This window comes from Engystomops pustulosus, chromosome 1, assembly GCF_040894005.1.
Source record: "Engystomops pustulosus chromosome 1, aEngPut4.maternal, whole genome shotgun sequence".
NCBI lineage: Eukaryota > Metazoa > Chordata > Amphibia > Anura > Leptodactylidae > Engystomops > Engystomops pustulosus.
In genome coordinates, this window is record NC_092411.1 from 234,113,549 (window position 1) to 234,135,507 (window position 21,959).

A 21,959-nucleotide genomic window follows, 5' to 3' on the forward strand; every position below is an offset into this window, starting at 1 on the left:
CAACCGTTATATTTGATAGAAAGTTCTGAGATTGTGGCCGCTCTTCCCCGAAGGTAGCAGAGTCCCTAATTATCCTCTGCTGCAATCTACATCTGACACAATACAAGCCTGCTCCTTCTCTTTGTGCGTTCCCTCTATTTGATGTAGTTCTCATAGGAAGGTGTTATATTCCTGGCCTTGTACATGAGAAGACGTGTTCTAGTATAAGAGATATGTCCTTCATGTAACTTTCTACACCTTTCCAATGTATCGCGTGCCTTCTCGGCTAATTTTCTAGTTTATTTTAGAAGAGGAATTTTGAGGGAAGATTTCCTACAGATAGTATGACTGTTTGACTTGTGTTATAGTTTTGGCGAGATGCTTCACTCCGGCATATAAGAAGTTAAGATGCGTTCTCCAGGGAATGTTGTGAAGGTTAAACCTGCCGCCCATCTGGGATTTGCTATATTTTTAAGAAGTGATGACACATACTGGGAGAGCAGAAAGCTGTCACATTAGACATTTTGCTGGAGATTCGTGTCACGCGTCTTGATGAATCTATAATTCTTAAAATAACATTGTTTTCTCATTAAGGACCAGCATGAAGAGGTAATGCTTAACACTTGGTGTCAGACCATTGCTGTATGAATCATTATCTCAGTCCTGTGAGAGTACAACACCAGCTTATCGCTGCTTCAATGTCATATCAAAAAGAAGCCATGCAGTGTAATCCCTATCCGAGCTGAGCTGGAGCAGCTTAATGGGCTGAAATGTCTGTCACTATTCTTTCTGGAGTTAGGAGTCTGATGGGCGGGGCATAATATATTAATAATCTTTATATAGCACCTTCATATTTCGTAGCACTTTACAACTCATAGGGGACAAATAAAATATAACTTTACGGAGTAAAAACAATCATATATAACAATAGGAGTGAGGGCCCTGATCACAAGAGCTTACAGTCTATGAGAATGAGGGGGTGACACAAGGTATAAGAGCTTGTATAATGGTCCAGCCATGGGAACAGAATACAATAATGTAATATATAAAAATGCTGCTGCTTGAACCAGCCATCAGGCGCCATGTTATATACTGAGTCCAAGATCAATGGGATTGCAGAGAAGTCTAGAGCTTGGTATGTGGTGGTTGCTGGATAACCAACAGGAGGAGGACATAGGATGGATTAGTGAAGAGAGGGTTGAAATTTCATGCAGTTGGCGAGTGTGATATACCTGACTAAAGAGATTTTAGAGCACATTTGATGCTTTGGAGGTTGGGTATTAGTCTGATAGTCCGGGGAAGGACATTCCAGAGAATTGCTGCAGCTCGGGAGAAGACTTTGTTATTGACCACATAACTAAGCTTTGAACAATCACAGATTTCTATGAATCGATGATAACTTCCACAGCTATGCTTGAGCTCCTGTGTTTGTCTGTTTTTACTGATTTGGTCTTGATTGAAAGCTTTTCATCTTGAATAATCTATATAGGAGAATTATGTGCAGTGTTTTGGAAACCGATCACTTTTTGTAGCATTACATCAGACAGATTGAAATGGATTAACCATACTTTCTTTTGCACAGTAACTAGCTGACTAGGACCCCTTTATATCCCCACCATAACTAATGGTTCACTACTACTGTTTTACTATATGGTGGGTTTACCAGATCTTACCCCAATAAGCTACTATGCCCTTCATATAGAGCTATGGTATGACCTCCCTACAATTCTTTTACGTGAAGTCTTACTCATTTATCTATAAAAATCTCTAAATTCATACTAAAATGAAAAGGGAAGAGTCGTATTTTGACTGAGAGGCTGCAGGGGGGGCATTCGCTTCAGGCACCTTTATCTTTCACTGTAAAGAAACATGCTTTTATGTAAAGATAAGAATCTCATCTTTCGGATCACATCAGGCTTTTGTGAGTTACAGGACTGGAGCTACAGACAACTAAAAAATAGGTGGGAATTGTATCTTCATCTGCAGCTCGCATTTCCAACTATGTCTTTATCTTCCTGTATCTCCTGTTCTGCAGATCACAGAACCACAAAGACAATGCAATCTAAAAGATATGAGATTATTGTCTTTAATATAAACCAAAAGCATGCTTCTTGGTGCTATAGGGGCATCTGAAGTGACATCCCCATTGACCTCTAAAAGTGGATCATCTTGGGCAAATATGACTCTTCTCTGCTCATTTTTACCTGACATTTAAATAAATTTTCAGACAAGAATTTGCATAAAAGAGAGAATTTTATAAGACATAATTTTTTATCTATCCTTCTAGTTTAATGGGGTCAAATCTGTCCATTTAAGGGAAGCTTTTATGCCACTGAATTAATTTGGGAAACAAAAGTGCTGCATGGATTATTGGAACAGGCCTAGGGGCATTTCCTACAACACTTTATTAAATGTTGCTCTGGCTGAGATTGATGCAAAACCTGAGAACTCATAAACTAGCCTTGGACCACCCCTACAGTCCATTTATGGGACATGATTGTCACGTTCTACCAGACCCTCGTGCCCCTCTTGCAGATTTTAGATCTTTTAAGCAAATATGCGTGTGAAATTGAGTGGCCTGTTGACACCTGTTTAGGGTTAGACCACACTACAAATTTTCCTACAGTAGAGGGGGGACCTCACTGCTTGGAAAGTGTACACCACAAGGTTAATGATAATGGGTTACCTAGGCTTCAAAGAGCATGGCATGACCCCTGCATGCCTGACATTCCTCCCAGTGCTGGGAGGGTTTTCAGCCTTCCCAGACATCATCCCGAGGGCAAGAATGAGCCGTACGTGCTAGCCAGCCCATCCTCACTGAGACATGAAGAGGGATAAGTTAAGGATCATTTCATTTAGGAGAGAGATGATATTGTCAAAATGTGTACATCCCGTAGCTGTGGGCTGGGGTGCAGACAAAGGTTAGCCCGGCACAGCGGCATTTGGATGTTTCTCGCCTAATCCTCTTTGTCTATGTTGACAATGAACATTTTGTCAGCATTTGATCGATATATGATATAAGCAGAAAGGCTGTGTTTACTAGCCCAAAGCCATCGTCACCTCAGGTTTCACTAGGACAGAGCCGCCAATCTTGTGATTCTCTTCCACTAATATTAAATTGTATTTGTTAGAAATAGTTTTTGCTACAAATGAAGAAAGGGATAAAGATACTTGTATGTCGCTTTGTCATCTTTACGCTTCAAAGGTTTCTGTGTTGGGGATGTGGAACTGGATCCAGTCTTTAATTTGGCAGTAAGAGTGGTAATTATAGAGAACCTGAAGACCTGACCAATACTGCCCCTGGCATCTCATGTCATTGGGATACAGAAAATGGCATGTTGTAGAAAGGATCTGGTTTCTAAGCTGATAGGAAGTGACCTGTTTGACCATTTCTTTGAAACAATTTCTTGTCTTAGAATCCTGATGGAGAATCGGGGTAATGTTTACTCTAGACCCCTAACATTTAAACAGTGTATAATACGTTCCTTAATAGAGCTTATTTTAGAGTTATCAAATTCTGTGGCTTTTTCTTCCTGTTCTGCTCTTTTCCTGTCTGATGTCTGACCTTGCAGTTCCTTCATCAGGTCTTAAAAAAGGATGGGTAGTAGTCGGACTGATGTGCTCCCCAAATTCACATTTCAGTTCTTCCTGTAGCTCCAGAGAATAGGACAGAGCCGCCACCTGCCACCGCCTACTATCACTTCGTATCTCATTGGTGGCATGTAAGGCCTTATCTGGCACTGATGTCATGAGCTAAGGATTGATGATCAATAGTGAAGTATTGAAAAGTTTTATCTGTAACAAGTTGTCTTTTATTTAGTTATCCACTGTCTATTCAGTAGGCGTCCTGGATCCGCACTTACCTTGAGCAAAGGGGGCAATGGTATCAGTGGTCACGCATACATAATTCAAAGTCTATTTCTTTGTCAAAGATTTCTAAGCATGAAATGGGGGCCCCCACCTATCATGAAACTGTCACCGGAGTGTATTTTATCAGAATACCTCTTGTATTTTTACATCATTAGGATTTTTTGCCGCGGTTTGGCATGCCCCCCCCCCTATCGGGTTGCTACAAAAGCATTCAGAAGTAGAAGCCCACCCTGTTATTAGATGAAAAATACGCCCCTATTTATTCTACGTGATGTGTAATCTGTGTAGAAGGCAGATGTCGGCCACCATGAGAATCACTGAGATTTATTGACAGTATAATTAAGATGGTAAATGCAATTATTTTGCTTAATGATTCTTTGGCCTTGTTCATCATACACAAGATCAGATTCATTAGCACCAAAGAAAATCTATTATCCTACACCCTTCACCCCATGTAAAGCAAAGTACCACTCTTATAGAGGATACTGTATCTACAGTCTGGGGGGTTCAGGAACCTTGGAAGCATGTGGGGGGGGGGGGGGGGGGCAAACATCTATCTGGTCCCTAAACCAGAAAACTGGCATAGAATCCCTATGCCAGAGGTGGCACTCGGAGCCCTTTCTGTGGGCCCCGGGCCATCACCCCAGCACACCAGACAGGACTCGAAGAATCTTCCTGCAGTTCCAAGCAACTTAAAAGATGCTGCTTTCAGTCATATTTTGATACTGACTTCGTTACTTGGGACTGTAGGAAGAGGGAGAATAAATAGTCAGGGCTGAATTGTCTTTGGAGGTCCTCCTGCTGGCCCCTACAGGTCTGAGGGACACTGGAAAGAAGCTAAAAATGCAAATTTTCCATCTTTCTACTGTGTTGCTGTCCTCAGGAGGCCAATATGATTGTTGAAGAACAGGCATCATTTTTGGTTGGCACCTCGCAATAAATAAGGGGGATTTTGGGTGTCTTTTTGGGCACTTGGCCGCTAAAAGGTTCACTGCCCTATGTGATTCCCCCTTCACCTCCACAGCAAAGGGTGCGGACATCACACCTGTAGATGGGCCCCTGTGCCCCCTTGCACATTACACCTGTAGATGGGTATCTGTGCCCCCTTGTACATGGGCCCCTGTGCCCCCTTGCACATCACACCTGTAGATGGGTACCCGGTGCCCCCTTGTACATCACACCTGTAGATGGGTACCCGGTGCCCCCTTGTACATCACACCTGTAGATGGGTACCCGGTGCCCCCTTGCACATCACACCTGTAGATGGGTACACGGTGCCCCCTTGCACATCACACCTGTAGATGGGTACCCTTGCCCCCTTGCACATCACACCTGTAGATGGGTACCCTTGCCCCCTTGCACATCACACTTGTAGATGGGCCCCTGTGCCCCCTTGCACATCACACCTGTAGATGGGTACCCGGTGCCCCCTTGTACATCACACCTTTAGATGGGTACCCAGTGCCCCCTTGCACATTACTCCTGTACATGGGCCCCTGTGCCCCCTTGTACATCACACCTGTAGATCCGCTTCTGCGTATGAGAAGAGCCCGTGCCCCCTGCTATATCACGCCTGTAGTTGATGCGTATGTAAGGACGGATGTCTGTACGGAGAGTCGTGCACAGTGCACAGCGCGGGCAGGTGTAATGCCCGGAGTAGACGCCACTTCTCCCCTGTAGAGGGGCGGGTGAGCGGCAGTAGCCCCGGGCAGAGGGAAGGTGCAGCGGCCGCGGTCCCTCCTTCTCCTCCTCCGCTCCGTCATTCTCCATAGAATTGATGTGTGGGCTGTGGACCGCACCATTGGCGCTGTATAAATAGGGGAGGTGTAATGGGATGTCTGTGCTAGAAGTGAGTGCAGCTCCACGGCACCCCCCTGTGTTGTGTGTGGGTGGTACGTGCCGCCCGTGTAGAGTCTCTGGAGTTGCTGTCAGCGGGGATACAGACGGCTGTGTGTGTGCTGTGCGCTGCTGCTGTGTGTGAGCCGCCCGCCTCTCCTGACGTGTCCGAGCATGTCCACAGCACAGGCTGCGCTCACACTGCTGTACTCACCTGCTGCTGGACCCGGGCTCTCCTCCGACAGCCGCCAGAGCGCCCGGCCGCCCCGGAGCCGCTCCTCCTGCTCCGCCGTCTAGTACAGGATACCACGTACACGCCACCACCATGGGCTTCTACGGCACTCTAAAAATGATCTTTTACAAAGTAAGTGAGTGAGTGTTGTGCGCGGTGCCCGCCTGCCCGCCCGGAGGGGGATGAGATGGTGCTGTGATTAGCCAGAGCCCGCATCCTCCCCTCTCTCTCTGCAGATGGCACACACACTGGCATAAGAGCCTCGCCTTCATCTGCATCCCACTTCTCCGGGACCCGGGATACATGAGCAGCCTCCTCCCGGTAACACTATGCCCTCTGCGGGGCTGCAGTATTGTAAACTTCCAGGATGGGAGCGATTCTCCAGCTATCTGCCCACCAGTCTGGTAAGGTGATAATGCAGTGTGTGCCCCCTCTCCTGTGTGCCCCCTCTCATGTCTGGTGCCCCCTCCGGAGGTGATGCTGCTGCTGGATGCCCCGCACTCTGCATGGGCACTGCCCGCTCCCTGGCACCGGCTAGACACCCGCTACGGCTATAAGATGGCAAGTTTGAGTCCACAGGTTTAGCCGCCTTCTCAGACAAGGTTATCCGGCAGCAGAGCATGGTGCTGAATATTAATCCCGTCCTGTAGTAGCCATGGAGTCGTAACTTTCCAGGACAGTTTGCTTTATGGCGCTGTAAATTCCTAACCCTGTATGTCATGCCACCAGTCCTCTGGCATCCACCTTGTCTATACTGAGCAGACCCGTCCTTCGCCCTTGTATTACCGGACACCCAGGATTGTGCCCTTGCTCCTGTGGATTGTGTCTTCGCCATGGACGCCTCCTCGTTACAGAGCCGGGGCAGGTTTTTGTGAAGTGTAGGATTGTAGATCCCCGGAGTTGTGGAGAACAAATCTATATTTTAATGACTTGCGGCAATAATTACATCGGAGACCGTGCACGGAGCTGGATTTATCAGCCACAAGTAACTAGCGCACTTGTAAATGGAAGTGAAAGATGCGGCTCGCTCGTTCTTAATGGAGGCTTTTCATCTGTGGAAGAAGCGGCACATGTTGGCAGAGCATGGTTAAACAGGAGTCCTCACAGCGGGCTCATTATGGCAGGTCACATCCATGTTACTGGCGGGCACCCCGCTATTGTGTCTTCTCTTGTACACTCATTTCATATGTAAATCGTAGATCACTTGGAAGTGGCCGCGTCTCCTTCCCCTGTGCTTCTGCATGTTTATAGGGCTGCGACACACAGCGTTACATTGTAACACTCCTAGACCATTGTCTTAGGGAGAAAAGGCAACAGGTTCCCTGATCATAGCTGGCTGTTACTACACTTGTCGGTAGAGGGACATATATAGCTGCTAGGGAACTTTCCTCCTGTATCTCCATCGTCTGTCAGTGCTAGTTATACTTACAATTAAAATGTTTAGCTCTATGAGGTTTGTGCCGCGGTTCAATAAAAAAAATACGGAGAGACCTATAAATCCACCTGGATGAATTAGCATTTTGTTTTTCATTTTCTTGTTTGACACCTCATTTGTTACACCAGACTTTGATGCATTGTTTCCACCGATGCAATGTTTTATTCGTTTTTTTTCTTTTTGTTTTCTCATTTCAGATGAAGAGAAAGTTGGACCATGGATCCGAGGTCCGTTCTTTCTCTTTGGGAAAGAAACCCTGCAAAGGCTCGGAGTACACAAGGTAATTAAGTTCAATAATAGGCGCTTTGGTCATGACTGGAGTGTACATCCTGTCTCGCCAGCTGCTGAGCTGCTTCTTTAATTTGGACACAGCTTTGCTTTCATTACCGCTCCAGAGGGTAGGCTCTAGTCGTGAATAACAGCAGATTAATTGGGGGCTCTGATGAAAATCCAAGTTTTGGGAGATTGAAGCAAAGCCATTACTGTGGAAAGGGGAAAATCCTGAAATATGGTTTTCTATTCAATTCCTCTCAGGCTCTCGGTTGGAAATGTCAAACAGAAGAAATTATTTGTTTACTTTTTTTTTTTTTTATTTTGCCTTTTGCTTTCTACAATTTACATAAAGAAGCAATTTTCTGAGCCGCTTCAACATAAATAAAATACAGCAGCTTGTTCCATGATCTGTGGTCACTGTAATGCAGAAAATAAAAATTCTAGTAAACTAGATTTTACTTTGTAAATGTTGTTTTAGATTGCAGTTTAACTTTTTATTGTGTCAACATAAATAAACTTCCTTTCTATTTTTTGATGTTTTCCAATATTTTTTTTTTTTTTTTTAAACTTCTGTGTTTTTTTTTCTGTTCTCACCCATACATTTCCTGTAAATTAATACATAGATTCCCCATGCACTGACATATAACCTTTTACCTTTTCTCCTGAAAGATCCAGGTTACACCATATTCTCTTGAGATTTCCCCCTTAGTAATGCTACATTGTGCTGAGACCTCCCCCATAACTTGTCCACAAACATCAAGATTCTTATGGTGTTTGCCCACTGTCCTTTCAGTAGATCTCAGGTTCTTTTAGGGCTTTCCATATGTCTCAAGAAAGAGCCTCAAGTTACTGTGAAACAATCCCAATGTCATTTCGGAGAACCTCTGTCTCTGTTGGGCCTTTCCATATGTGCTAAAAATGAGCCTGAGGGATCCATTTCTCTGTGCCTTTTGTAGACCTCAGGTGTGGTTAGGACTTTCCATGTGCTAAGAATTTGCCTGAGGTAACAGTAAACCCTTATATTGGTATATATCATAGTGATATATTTTAAGACCCTGAAGCAGCAGCTTAGCTCTGTGATAGACTAGCTATTCTTTGATGCTTTTTGCCTTGCCTGCTTCCTACTGTCGCTCCAGTACTTCACACAGTTTTCCTCTAGTCATGGTTAATCGCTTCACTCTGAGAATTTCATGACCTCCCAGTTCCCTACAGTGGCAAGTTCCAACACAATCACATACATGGCTCATTTAACCATCAGAATACCAGCAGCAGCTGGATATACATATATATACAGGCAGCAAGCACTCGTATTCCTTTCTTCACTCTTACAGCGTCTTATCACTCTGATCTGATACTGTTGTCAAATGTCCATTTTAGCTTTGTACTATTTGTTTTCTGCTCTGTGCTTTGTGTCTGAGCTTACAAGGATGTGACCACTTGATACCCCCGGAGGAGCAATCAGTTTAGCATAATTCATTAAAGCTTTCGCACTGCCATTAAAACCAGAAGTCTTTTATATGAATCGCAGTAGACCCCTGAGTATTCCGCCGCTCTAAAAGGTGCTGGAACACAAAGCTATTATTGTCCTAAAAGCTTTACGTATGAAAATGTCAGAAGGGATTCCCTGCCTTTAAGAGCTTCCTCTAGTGTTAATCACTGTAAAATGGAAAGACCGCAGAGACTCTATAAGACTCAGAGTCAAGGAAGTTAAATCGTGGAGTCATGTAAACATAGTCATTGATCCAGTATATAAAAACTGGCCATAAGTACATAGAATATCTTCATCCTCCAGTGACCCAATGGCTTTCAGTCATTTACTGAATTAGCTGCACCTTTAACCCCTTGGGAGTCTGCAGCAGGTTGGACAGTAATCTGTGACTCGGAAGGGTACAGCATTAAATTAGTGAGGGGTAGAGTACATTCCCAGTGGGAATGTTGGCTATAAATGTACGTGCCTGAGAAATTGATTACATGCTTGACTAGCGTGACATTCTCGCCCAGTGCCCCCAACCTTGAGTGACAACCTGCCTCTACTGAGTCAGCTTCTCTCACCATGTATGTATTCATGGAACCTATGGAAATGCTTGAACTCAATATGGATACCATTTAACAGGTTTGTGCCATGCATTGTTTTTTTCCCCTGCATTAGGGAAGATTATTAAGATATAGTACCAGAAGAGGCATGTAACCTGTCTAGCCTTTATACTTCTGCAGATACCTGATGCTTAACCTCTCATTATTTTATCTACAGTACAACAGGTCTTGTGCCATGTTCAGCAACGCCTACAACATTTGGTGACCTACGGGCAGCGAATGGGCAGGGTCAACAACGACGTCGGATTACATCGGTGCAGCCGCCCTCAGGCCTTCAAGAATGGCTGAAAATGTTCCAGGTAATTCAATCGGACTCCAGCGCCAACTTGTTTTATCAATTGGGTCATGATTCTATGTTCTGCCCAAGTGTGTGGGGCAGAACTAGACAAACAAAATACTTATTGTATAAAGGAGATGGAAATCGGTAAAATAGTATTTTAGTTTACGGTATGTATAGAAAGTAATGTGTAGGTTGCCACGCTGGTCTTGTAGGACTGTGCAAGTTCTTTTCCCTATGCTTTTGTACAATATAAGCTTCTAGCTTTTCAGAACCTTGTGAAATTATGCAATGAGTCTCTAAAAGGGTTAAATGGACTCATTGTTCTTGCTGCAGGTTCCCTTGGTTTTCTGCCTCATTAGGCTCTATGTCCATGATGCCAGCCTGCCAGGCAGGACTCCTTTTGTACACTGAATGAGAGCAAACATCTCTGTACGTCCGACAGAGTCTACATTGAGAAGGTCGCAGCAAAATTGCTTACTGCAGGGATAATGTTTGTCGTGGCAGAGAAGCTTTCAGAGCATGTCGTACAAGTTGTAGGATAAAAGTGTGTTCACTTGAGTGGAGTATGTAGGTTGCACAGCTTGAAGGGAGTCTATTATATTGTACATGTAGTACTTTCTGCAGGCTGGATATCTTGAACAGAGTGATTCATTGTTTGCTGGGAAAAGGTTTAGTTTATTTAGTAATTTATTGGTCTACCTGCTCGGGTTTAGGAGTCCAGTGGGCGGTCCTGCTAAATGATTTATCATTTATTCATATACCAGTGACCTTCGGTCAATAAGACCTAAATAAAGAATAATCAGATAATTACTGTGTTACAGTACATTACAAGCTATACTGAGCAATATATTCATCTGCTCAGCTCCTCCTGTCCTATAACTTAAACTCCATTTTCAAAGTTCCCCTTAAAGTATGCAAACCATTTGGTGTTGTAGACCTTGCATCAGGGGTCTAATGATGGGAAAGGGGCTGTAAAACAGTTGGTGACAAAGACCACCAAATGGTGAGTTGTCTCAACCTGTCCCGGGACATCAGTGCAGAACATCTACAGCTTGAAGGCAAAAGCTGAGATAAGTGAAGCGCGTCATCCAGGAGGTTTCCAGTCATGTTACAATTACGGCCGGATTCTTTTATCTATGATAATTGTTATCCCTCCTGGGAAAATAAGAACCTTTCATGATTGGGAAAGCAAGTGGGAAGCTATGATGGAGATGAATGGTTTTGTAGTTTATCAAGCCCCAACATGTTATGTGTAAGGAGGGATGTGCAGGTAATTATCCCGGCATCTGGGCTCAATGCCAGGTGCTCCTCCGCTCTCCTAGCACCCTGCCCCAAATACTACTGTTTTTATTTGCATGATTTGTCCCGAACGCTAACTCTGCATAAAAAGGCCTTTGCTTATCTGTCTCCTCCACTCCCGCAGCCTCGAGCTGTAATTGCTGGTTCCCATCCATTCAGGTCATTTGGTGGAGCTCTGCTATGCAAATGTACATTACAGCAGATAATCGAGCGCCGCGCTTCAGGATTAAAGGGCCATTCATGTCCCAAACTGGGGCAGTGTTCCCATGAAAAATACAGTAACCAAAAGCGGTGCTATTGTTCACATGATTATGGAGGCTGTCACAGCCCGGCTATAGCTGAGGAGGGGGAACAGTGTAACGTCTTCTGACAAGGCGAAAAGACCTCAAATACCAGTTTGTACACAGTTTAGTGGTTTGGAGCTGATGACATGGAAACTTCTTGTGGTGTTTACTAGGATCAACATGAGACTGCAAATATGTTCAGAGCTTATGCTGTGGTCCTTCCTTAGGTTAACACTTCATCTAAACACTTTTTTTTTTTTTTTTTTTAAATGAAAGATCTATTTTGGGGCTTTCCCACGTATACATGTGACCTGATGCAATGTGACTGACACTTTTGATTAGCACACAGACATTTACAGAATTACATAGATAATTTTTCCATTCTTTTGCTTTAGTTTATTGGGTGTGGGATAATCTCTTTTTGTCTTTATGGCAGATGATTTGGACAGTACCTAGCAGGCTGTTAGTAGTTTGTTGTGGGGATCCCCTCTCACGTCATTGTTTTTGTTGCAGAATAGCACTGATTGTGTTTGTAGTCTGTTAGAGAAGTGAATGTCTTATAAAGTAGTTTTCAGTGTTGGTTTCCATCCCACAACACAGCCGGCCATCTCCTATTCTGATATTTCTGGGCTCTTGTTTTCAGTTTGTGTTTGCAGAACACATTGGAACCTTTCATGATCAAAGCTCAGTGGAAATAAAACCTATTCAGCAGATGTGGACCATTTCCAATTATTAATCTGTGTTCTGAGCAGAGTCCAGTGTATGTGCTGTGTACTGTAAACACGAGCTAGGCCAGGTCCTGTATACCTGTCTATTGGTATAGGCTCAGGTTATATTACATGGACACCAAATTTAGCCTGTACTTCCCATACTTATTCAGTTGTATAGTCCTACAGCTCCTTATGCAATGTATATACACCAGGTTACACTGGGTAAATGCAGGTAAAAACAATTTTGTTTGAACAGAACCTTGTGTGTGCCCATTTTGGGCACCTGTGAAATGGTAACCTGAAGCTACAAGATGAATAAGTACTCTTTTCTCTGGTTCTTTGCTCTGGTTCTATGCGTTTTGCTTGTAAGCAACCCTTCCTAAATTCAAAGCCAAAATATATCCTCTATTGTTTGGATCTCCTGTGTCATGCACTATCCCCCAAATCTTGCACCAGACGTGACATTCCCATATGACAAACATCAGCCAATTGGTGTCCACTGACCTTCTGAAGGGGGATATCCTAACCTCAAATGTCTGGAGGATCAGCCATCTTGGTTTTCAACATATTCATTCTATTGTTTGCAAGCCAAGTAATAATAATCTTTATTAATATAGCACCATTATATTCTGTAACATTTAAAAATCAATTAACAAATAACATACTACATTACAGAGTACAAAAGCCATATGGAACAATAGGAGTGAGGGCCCTGCTCACAAGAGCTTAAAGTCTATGAACATGCCCAGACTGATGGTTCAGGTGAATGATGGTTGTCAGCCACCTGTAGATGTAACTGCATGGCTGAACGCGGCTCACACTGCTGAGTACCAGGGTGAATATAGTCATTATATACAATGCTAAGGAGTACAACATATATTGCCCTAGGTGTAGCTGATCTACAGCATAGATGCAATCCCCTGGTCTACTACACTTGTGAGTAAGGTTATTTATATACAAAATTTTATTTATAGATTGTGACATATTGGCTTGTCATAAGTATGTTGTGAGGACTGCCTTTATATTACGTTTATGGGCTGCATATAAAGGATGTGATTTTCCATTAGTCCCACGTGTTGAGTCAGTCTGGTTCTAGCTGTACTCAGTCCTCAGGTGTCTGATGTGTCCATACTGGTTTGCTCTTCAGTCTAATCTCTTCTGGAAGTTTGCAACCAAGAAAGGAAAGTAACTCTTTAGAGCCTATCACTTTGACGTTAAATAACTAAATGATAAAGAGCTGGTTATTTATAAAAATCCATCTGACTTGTGAGTTATTGTATTAGGCCCTTTGATAGGGGGTGCGGTCCTTCTCCTCCAGCACATACCTGTTATGGTATGTACATAGTGGTATATACACGCTACCAGTCTATACAATAATGGGAAGTGATTTGTAAAAAGGCCTGTGTAAATCTATTGTGATTCTAGGTCACACAAAAGGACGGTCCTGGGGGTGAATCCATTTATGGGCCCTGTGTGTTGGTTTGGAGGATCAGAGTGACCGTATTGACTGTCACGTATTTGGTATTCCTTGTAATCGCCTATTACTGTCTTGTTATATAGAAGGGAGTTGTGTTTGGTCATAGTCATTGACGTTTCTATGATAAAGGTGAGACCACGCACAGTTTGTTGCTTCTAATGTAGAATGCTTGTGATATTTGGGGACGTCTCGTTATTGTGGGTGCAGCACCAGTTTCCTTGCGCTTTCATTATGAAGCTTTAAATGGTTTTCATTTCCTAAGCTGCTCTTATTACAAAACCAATAAAAAGGATTCCAAGAAGCTGCGATTTATTTTTCACTTTATTGTTTTGGCTTTATGAAGAAATACTTCGGGGGCCCTTTGACAATAAAGTGGCCTCTGGGGCAATCTATTGCCTTTCAATGCGTATTATTAGGTGTGTGTTGTAAATGGCACAGGTTGTGAAAGTCAGAAGGCAGAAAATCATTGCACTATAATAGAGAATGTCATTGTCTATATATACCACAACTCAACAAGTCTTCATGCTGTATGCAGATGCTAGTTTAGAGGGACGGGGACTGCTTCTAATACATTTAGCATCTGACTATTATTACTTTTGTGACTGAAGTCAAAACACAGGTGTGAACTGGGCGTAAGAGAATGCTTGTTATGGTAACGGAAGACTAACATCCTTTGTAATGTCCATAGATGTCAATGAACGTTTAATGCTTCCGTTCTCCTCCGTTTGCACCACTTCTGTTGTTTGAGCTGAAATGGAATTTCTTCCATCTGAAATAACAGCAGCCTAAAAGAAGTGCTGCAAAAAGGCTTTAACAGCGCCATAAAAGTCCACTGACATCTATAGACGTTTTAATGGATACTTTTTTTTTTTCTACCGCCATTTTTGTAACAGGCGTCCATACCGGAAGTGAAAAATCTGTTGCTAACTGGGCCATATAGACATATAGATATGGTTCTATTAATATTTTGGTTATTCCTGATCTAATGCACCGTAGTAAGAAACTGCCTGACGCAATATTTGCAACTCCAAATTATGTGGATCCTTATAAAGGGAACTCCATCCAAAACGATCCTTACTATGTGCTGCTTTCACATTGACGTATGCTTGCCAGATGATTACTGCTCCATAGCGGAGCAGGGCACCCAGCCATAAACATGAGGAAAGATGGAGCATGCCCTATTTTTTTCCCTGTGACCTGTACAGTGCTACACGTGTGTGGTCACCATACCACTGCTGGGCGCTATAGGCACAAGTTTGCGGCCAGATATATGTCCCCACAATACTTGCGTGAAAGGGGCCTTCCTTCCAGGGTTTCTTCAGTTTGAAGGCTCTGTAATATGTATAATGTCATTAATTATTTATTTTTTGTGTTGTTGTTCTTCCACAGAGTTGGAGTGGACCGGAAAAGCTTCTTGCCCTAGATGAGCTCATCGACAGTTGTGAACCCACCCAAGTAAAGCATATGATGCAAGTTATTGAGCCTCAATTTCAACGGGACTTCATTTCTTTACTGCCTAAAGAGGTAAGATGTGTCAGCTATTGGAGGCCTCCCCTAGCTCATCATTGGGATCATGTTATATGTTTCTGCTATGTCTTCCCCATAATATCATATAATGTCTCCTTGTATGCAGGAGCTGTAAGGAGCCCTGGTATGTCTCCTGTCCTCAGACACACATACAATGTCAGGGCTTGGTGCACGTACAGTTGCTGTTTTCCAGCCTTGCTGCATTGTGGAGATTGGATTCATTCTATGTAGCGTCTCCTCACTACAACACATTGATCCACACTGCATTGCAGGCTCCTTGTTCAGCAGCGCAGCTTGTTGTCTCCCCATATTGCATTCATTACTGAGTATAGCAGCGTCTTCCCTTCTTCTGGGGGTCTGCAGCAGCCGGACTTTGTCTTGGCGTGGAGTCAGATAAATCTAATGCCCTTGTAGTCTCTCTTACTTCTGTGTGGAGGCTCGTGCCCTCCTCATAGAGAATTATTCATGTTGCCAGCAAGTTTTTGATCTTTGCTTCCTAATGCAGCGCTCTGAGCCGCTTGTAACGTGGGTTTGATCTTGGTATCATTTTAATTGTGTCGGCTGTGCAATGACAGTAGCGCCATTACACGCCTCTGATCACTTGGTTTTATTTGTTGACTTAATGATTGTGGTTGTAATAGAATTATTCTGCCTTTCTTCCTGAAGCACCGTTTCTGTAGCAGTCCTTGGGTTGTCCTCTTTTGTCAGGTTGTTCTTATGTTTATTTAGCCACTTCCTAGCACTATGCATGACACTGCATTACATAAAGCTGGAGCAGTGCAAGTATAATATTACTTGGTGTCCCAGTCCTGGGGATGAGAAGCTTCTACAGCACTATAGCTGACGTGACTTTAGCTTCTTATAACTGTGTTTTCACAAAATAGGGCTTTAAAAATTTTGAAAATGAGCCTTAGGGGCTCTGGGCTCCATTAACGGGATCCCAGAGCCCCTCAGGCTCATGTGCATAATTTTCAGTCCTTGTTTTTACAAAAAAAAAAAAAAAAAAGTCATAAGAATAAGAAGCTAAAAGAGCATAAAGGAATACACTCACCAGAATGGACGTGTTCTTGGCTTACAATCCCTGATCCTAATGGTAGATGTCCTTTAACTTTTTCATGGATAGTTTGGCAACACATGTTTTTTGAGGTTTTTTTGCAACATACAGTGAAACTTCTTTGAGACCACCAAATTGTTCACATAAAACTGATATTTTAAACAAGTCTATTAATAGGAGGTAGAGTACAATGAGGATAATGAGGCACTGAAAAAAATTTAATGGATATGCTTACTCATAGATCCACGCACCGTGACTCTGGCAATTTTTTTTATATACATTATTTTTGGCCTGCCTCCTTCTAAAATCAACGTTTATAATTGTGCTAATGAGTCTGAAGGGCCCTGAGGGAGTGTTACCAGAGACTTACCATACACTGGCTCTAAGGGGGTTTTCCCACAAAGACAAGTAAGGCTTTATCAACGGGATAGGGCCTAACTTGCTGATCAGTGGTAGTCTCAGTGCTGTGACCCCCGCAGATTGCAGAGTGCTGTGACCCCCCCCCCCCCCCCCTGTTCCAACATCACATGACGCATGTAATTCTAATATGAAGGTTTTGCGTCTACCTCCTTATGAGAAAGTAATTCTAGGCCAATCCCCCTCTGGATTACATTACATGGTTATTGTTTCTGTAAGTCGTGCAGACACTTAGTACCAGATCCACAAATACTCATCTGTAATTATCTGCAAATGGTTTTCAGCGTCTCCTTCACAGAGAAGTTTTCCTTTTTTTATATGTTGCTCGGTTTTAACCCTGTGTATCCCAGTTGTGTGAATCTACACTGTATAATGGTTTGGGAATGTTTAAGAGGATTCTCCAAACAGCAGTTTAATTTAATCCATTGGAAGATCATGTCTTTAGAGAAGTACACTTAGGAGTAAGTCATTTCCTTCCTGATGTGATGTGTCTCATTTACTGGAGCAGCTGTTAGGTGCAATCTGGCTCTATACCATGCTGCAATACGGATGCAATACTATGGGCCTAGAATTTGGATGGGCTTGAATGAAAGCAGGAGAGGGGGAGGGGTGTGGGACAGCAAGTTTAATAAATGGCCAAATCTAGAACTAACTCACATCCATTGCATCTTACAGAAGTGCTTGTAGTGTAACTTCCAACAACCATAGCAGATATATAATATATATAGAGATATTTTTAAACTTCTGTAGATTTTAATCAGTCTAAAATATTTTAATTTCCAGTTGGCGTTGTACGTTCTTTCATTTCTTGAACCTAAAGATCTTCTCCAAGCAGCACAGACTTGTCGGTACTGGCGAATATTAGCTGAAGACAACCTTTTATGGAGAGAAAAGTGCAAAGAAGATGGTAGGGAAAATTTAAAGGAATTGATTTTACTCCATTGCCCAAGACATCTCCAGTCACACATGGTCATTAACATTTCCACATGTTTTTCTACAGGTATTGATGAACCATTGCATGTAAAGAGAAGAAAAGTATTAAAACCTGGTTTTACACACAGTCCGTGGAAAAGTGCGTATATTAGACAGCATAGGATCGATACAAACTGGCGACGAGGGGAATTGAAATCTCCAAAGGTAATGTATAACTTACTGTAACATATGTGATTTCTTATGCTGGCAAATAGGCCTAGACTGAATGGTCGTCAGGAGATAATGGAAGAAATAATATGTGGATTCATTTCAACTTCTTTCATAGGTGCTTAAAGGTCACGATGATCATGTGATTACGTGTCTCCAGTTTTGCGGTAACCGAATAGTTAGTGGATCTGATGATAACACGTTAAAAGTGTGGTCAGCAGTTACTGGAAAGGTAAGATGCTCACTCTCTATCACTCTCTATCTATACAAATGTCTATCTATATATTCCTTTAGGTACTTGGATGTTTTCCATTTTTTTAGCTTTTGAACATCCTTTTGAGTCTTCATTCTGTATTTCTATTTCTTTTATCTGCCTTGGATGCTTCTACACAGTTATAGAAGTATGTGAAATGTGTACGGGCTCCTGAAAGCAACAGTCTCATTTAAGTTTAACCTTTCCACTGTTGTTTAGCAGCAGTAGGTAAGACAGCCGCCTCAGTCACTTGGGGAGACTTTGGGGAGGGAAGACCACAAGACAGATTTTACCTTGTAAAACCTTCACTAGAGAAGTTGTCTCAGTGTGAAGACGGGGGACTTTGTGTCCGTATTAATCTAAATCATCTGCTGTGTGATCAAACTCTACAAGACATGTAGTTTCTTCAGCTTGTAGTGTCTTCCTTGTACGACGTGCCTCCAGGAGATACGCTGCGTCGCCACTCCCTGCCTTTCCACGTTCTTTGGCGTTTCCCATGAAAGACTCTAGATTCGTTCATTGGTTGATGTCTTACGATTGTCATGTTTTAGTGTATTGAATCAATAATCTTTCCTCTTACACCAATATTGGAAACCCTTGTTACCGAGCAGTGTAAGACCCCATGCAGACATATGTATGCTACACTCGGCCCGCTCCTCACCCCTCCCCTCTCCAAAGGGAGCCGTACAGCTACGTTGTATTTCCAACAAAAGATGGAGTATGCCCTTTTTTCCGACAATGGCACGGTACACGGTGTCCATGACATTGCACTTCTCTGGTAGCTGCATAGTAGCTGCTGTTCATAGAGCTAGCATATAGCCACCATATACATTGTGTGCATGGTGCCTTAGATGTTTCATAGTACACTGAACCCCACCATCTGCATTGGATATTTGTGCCATGTTGCTGGTACTGTATCTGCTTAGCATATTGTGCTGATCACACTTTTATAGAAGGTTGGCAGTTCTCTAAGTGACCCAGCCAAATGTTAAGGAGCCATGTTAATGATGGATTATAATCTCCCTTAAAACCATTTTTGATGAAAAGATTATCTTTAATGTCTTAATCCCTTCATAATAGAGCCTAATGCAAAGCTTGGCAAGTCCTGGGCAGTGTACTATATGCCTGCAAGGCTGCAGCTGGTACTTATAGTTTTGAGTTGGAGTCCTATGGACTTGGCAACTAAAGTGGAAACTATACAGGCAGACCCGGGTTACATACAAGATGGCTTCCAAGTTCTTAAGTTGAATTTGTATGCAAGTCGAAACTGTATATTTTATAATTGTAGATCCAGACAAAAATTTTTTTTTGCCCCAGTGACAATTGAAGTTTAAAATTTTTTTGGGAACAAGGTTTTAGTACAAACACCTTACAGTTGATCGTTGCAGTCTTGGCCTTTACTTGGACAAGCGTGTCTTGGGGGGGGTGGGGGAGTTCTCAAAGGCTCTTTAATGGAATTTAAAAATCTCCAATTGTGATGCCTTCTATATTTGTAAGTGTCATATACTATCATTTGTGGCTTTTCTTACCTGGTGAATAAAAGGGACATTTCTTATCAGGAGGGGTCCGGCCATCCCACAAGCCAGAAATTGGCACAATTGATGGCTTCCACTCTCTCTTAGCAGATGTAACTTTGCAGAAATCGCCAGTCCAGGGTGTGTACACAAAGAGTCATATGGTCTCTGGTCATTATGGGACATTATAGTGCACTGACTTCTCCCCCTGCTTTTTTACATCAATCTTTTATGTTAGCTGATACATTGGGGTGCTTATATCCCTCTTCAAGGGTGTATGAATCGCTAATGCAACTCATGTTATTGTTTAGCAATTGTATATATAAGGGGACTATGGCAGAGCGTGGGATATAAAGGGCACCCTGCACTGCCTTGTGCATAAAGGGAACTTCAGACATAATTCCTTTTGGGGAAGGAGGGGGGAGGGAACAATCTGCATTTGAAGAAATATGGTGGCTCCACTACACCTTTATTTTGGACCAGGTTATGAAACAGCAGTGTTATGTGTATCCCCCTCAGTGTACTGGCCGTGTGCTACATGTTTTATCTGATCTGCTTGATTCCACCTAACACGAGCATCCAAGACAAAAATGCAGCCTAGGGCTGTAAGCAAGTCACGTCTTACCCAACGTGATGCAACTATGATTCATCGGCGTCTACACCCAGTCTGGTACATGTAGTCGTACTACAAATCACTTTAATAGGCTGTATAAAGCCCATCCACCTTACTGTGTGGGTTCTGCAGATAAGCAGGGCCGCTGATAGATAAATTTGATATGATAGTGGATAGTACATTACTTACATCATGGCTGTAACCCAGTCACGTGGATTACTGAGGCCAAACCTACTTCATAACCTGCAGAAATGTTCTGATGGTTTGGAGCCAGACTTGTTTAACTGCAGTAAAATCTGTTTTTATAGATTCTGTCAATTGCTTTTCCTTGCATTATTAGGTTTTTATTATCTTCTGTTCTTTTGGCACAATGTGTTTTTGTACTATGTTACTGGTCGTTGTACATTGCTTTCTCCCCCCCCCCCCCCTTTAACCTTTTACTTTGTAGTATCTGAAGCCCGTATAATATAAATCATGTCTTATTGTTTCACTCCATATGTTTTTTTTCCCCCCATATGCATTTTCTAAACCAAAATGATCTCATTTCAGTGTCTACGAACTCTTGTTGGTCATACGGGTGGAGTCTGGTCATCTCAGATGAGAGATAACATTATCATCAGTGGTTCTACAGACAGGACGTTAAAAGTATGGAATGCAGAGACTGGGGAATGTATACACACGCTTTATGGACATACCTCCACTGTGCGCTGCATGCATCTACACGAAAAAAGGTCAGAACACGCTGCAATTGCTATTACAAGAACCATAAATACATTTATTATCTCGCTTGCATTCCCTTGTGGCCTCCATTAACCTTTAGTAAAGCAGTGTACTTACTGTACAGCTTGAGCAGCCATATACTTTATTAGGGATCTGAGGGCATTAGCTGCAAGGCAAGGTTCCTGCTTGTGGTTATTTACAAGTTTACTTGTTTTATTATAATTTTATTTTATCGAAGGGTTTAATTGGTTGACTTACAACAAATTGGTGTATCTCTAGGATGTTATTGCTAGAAAATGTCGCTCTGACTTTTCTGTGCAGCCATTCATTATTCAAATTCCTTTTCCTGACTACTTTATTATTTCTATAATGCTTCAAAATTCAAAATCAACCTAATAAGCATCTAAAATTTAAGGAAAAGCAAAGAGTTTTATTATTTAGTCTCATAGACTGTAAGCTTTTGAGAGCAGGGTGCTCTTTTCTATTGTTCCATATGATTATGATTTTACTCTTTACAGGAATATCATGGCACTATATAATCATTATTCTTGTATATGCAGCTTTTATACATGCAGTGTCCATGGTAACAGACTACAAGCAATCCCTTGTGTAGTCTGATGTCATGTGTTACCTCTACAACCAGGAAGAAGGATTGTAAACTGAGCACCCAGACATAATGATGTGTGCCCGCTCTGGCAGGTTCTGCACTTATTTTAGCAGCTTATTCCCTGGTTTTTACAAAAAAAAATGTAAAAATGATGCAAATGAGGGGCTCCATAAAATTTAAAGGGGCCTGGAGCCCCTTAGGCATATTTGCATATTTTTAAAGCCAATATTTCTTAAAAACAAGGGCATAAAATGCTCTCTATGGAGCTGACGGAAATTGCAGAGTGCTAAGTGGATAGGACCGAACTTTTCTTCGTGGAAAAACCTCTTTAAAGAAAGGTGGATT

General features: G+C 42.5%; 1 protein-coding gene across 7 annotated transcripts in view; it reads left to right on the forward strand.

The window, feature by feature from the left end:
* The window catches only part of FBXW7 (F-box and WD repeat domain containing 7), a 111,338-nt gene that overhangs the window by 82,951 nt on the left and 6,428 nt on the right, over positions 1–21,959 (forward strand). For 4 of the 7 annotated variants that reach the window (XM_072121255.1, XM_072121264.1, XM_072121245.1 and 1 more), the window contains 7 exons: positions 7,550–7,632; positions 9,877–10,018; positions 15,159–15,293; positions 17,551–17,674; positions 17,768–17,904; positions 18,026–18,139; positions 20,837–21,018. In XM_072121255.1, coding sequence (XP_071977356.1) covers positions 7,550–7,632; positions 9,877–10,018; positions 15,159–15,293; positions 17,551–17,674; positions 17,768–17,904; positions 18,026–18,139; positions 20,837–21,018 — 917 coding nt within the window. Of the gene's footprint in view, positions 1–5,764; positions 6,050–6,072; positions 6,322–7,549; positions 7,633–9,876; positions 10,019–15,158; positions 15,294–17,550; positions 17,675–17,767; positions 17,905–18,025; positions 18,140–20,836; positions 21,019–21,959 lie in introns of those variants that run through there. The other 3 variants (XM_072121282.1, XM_072121302.1, XM_072121291.1) reach the window with 3 other exon arrangements.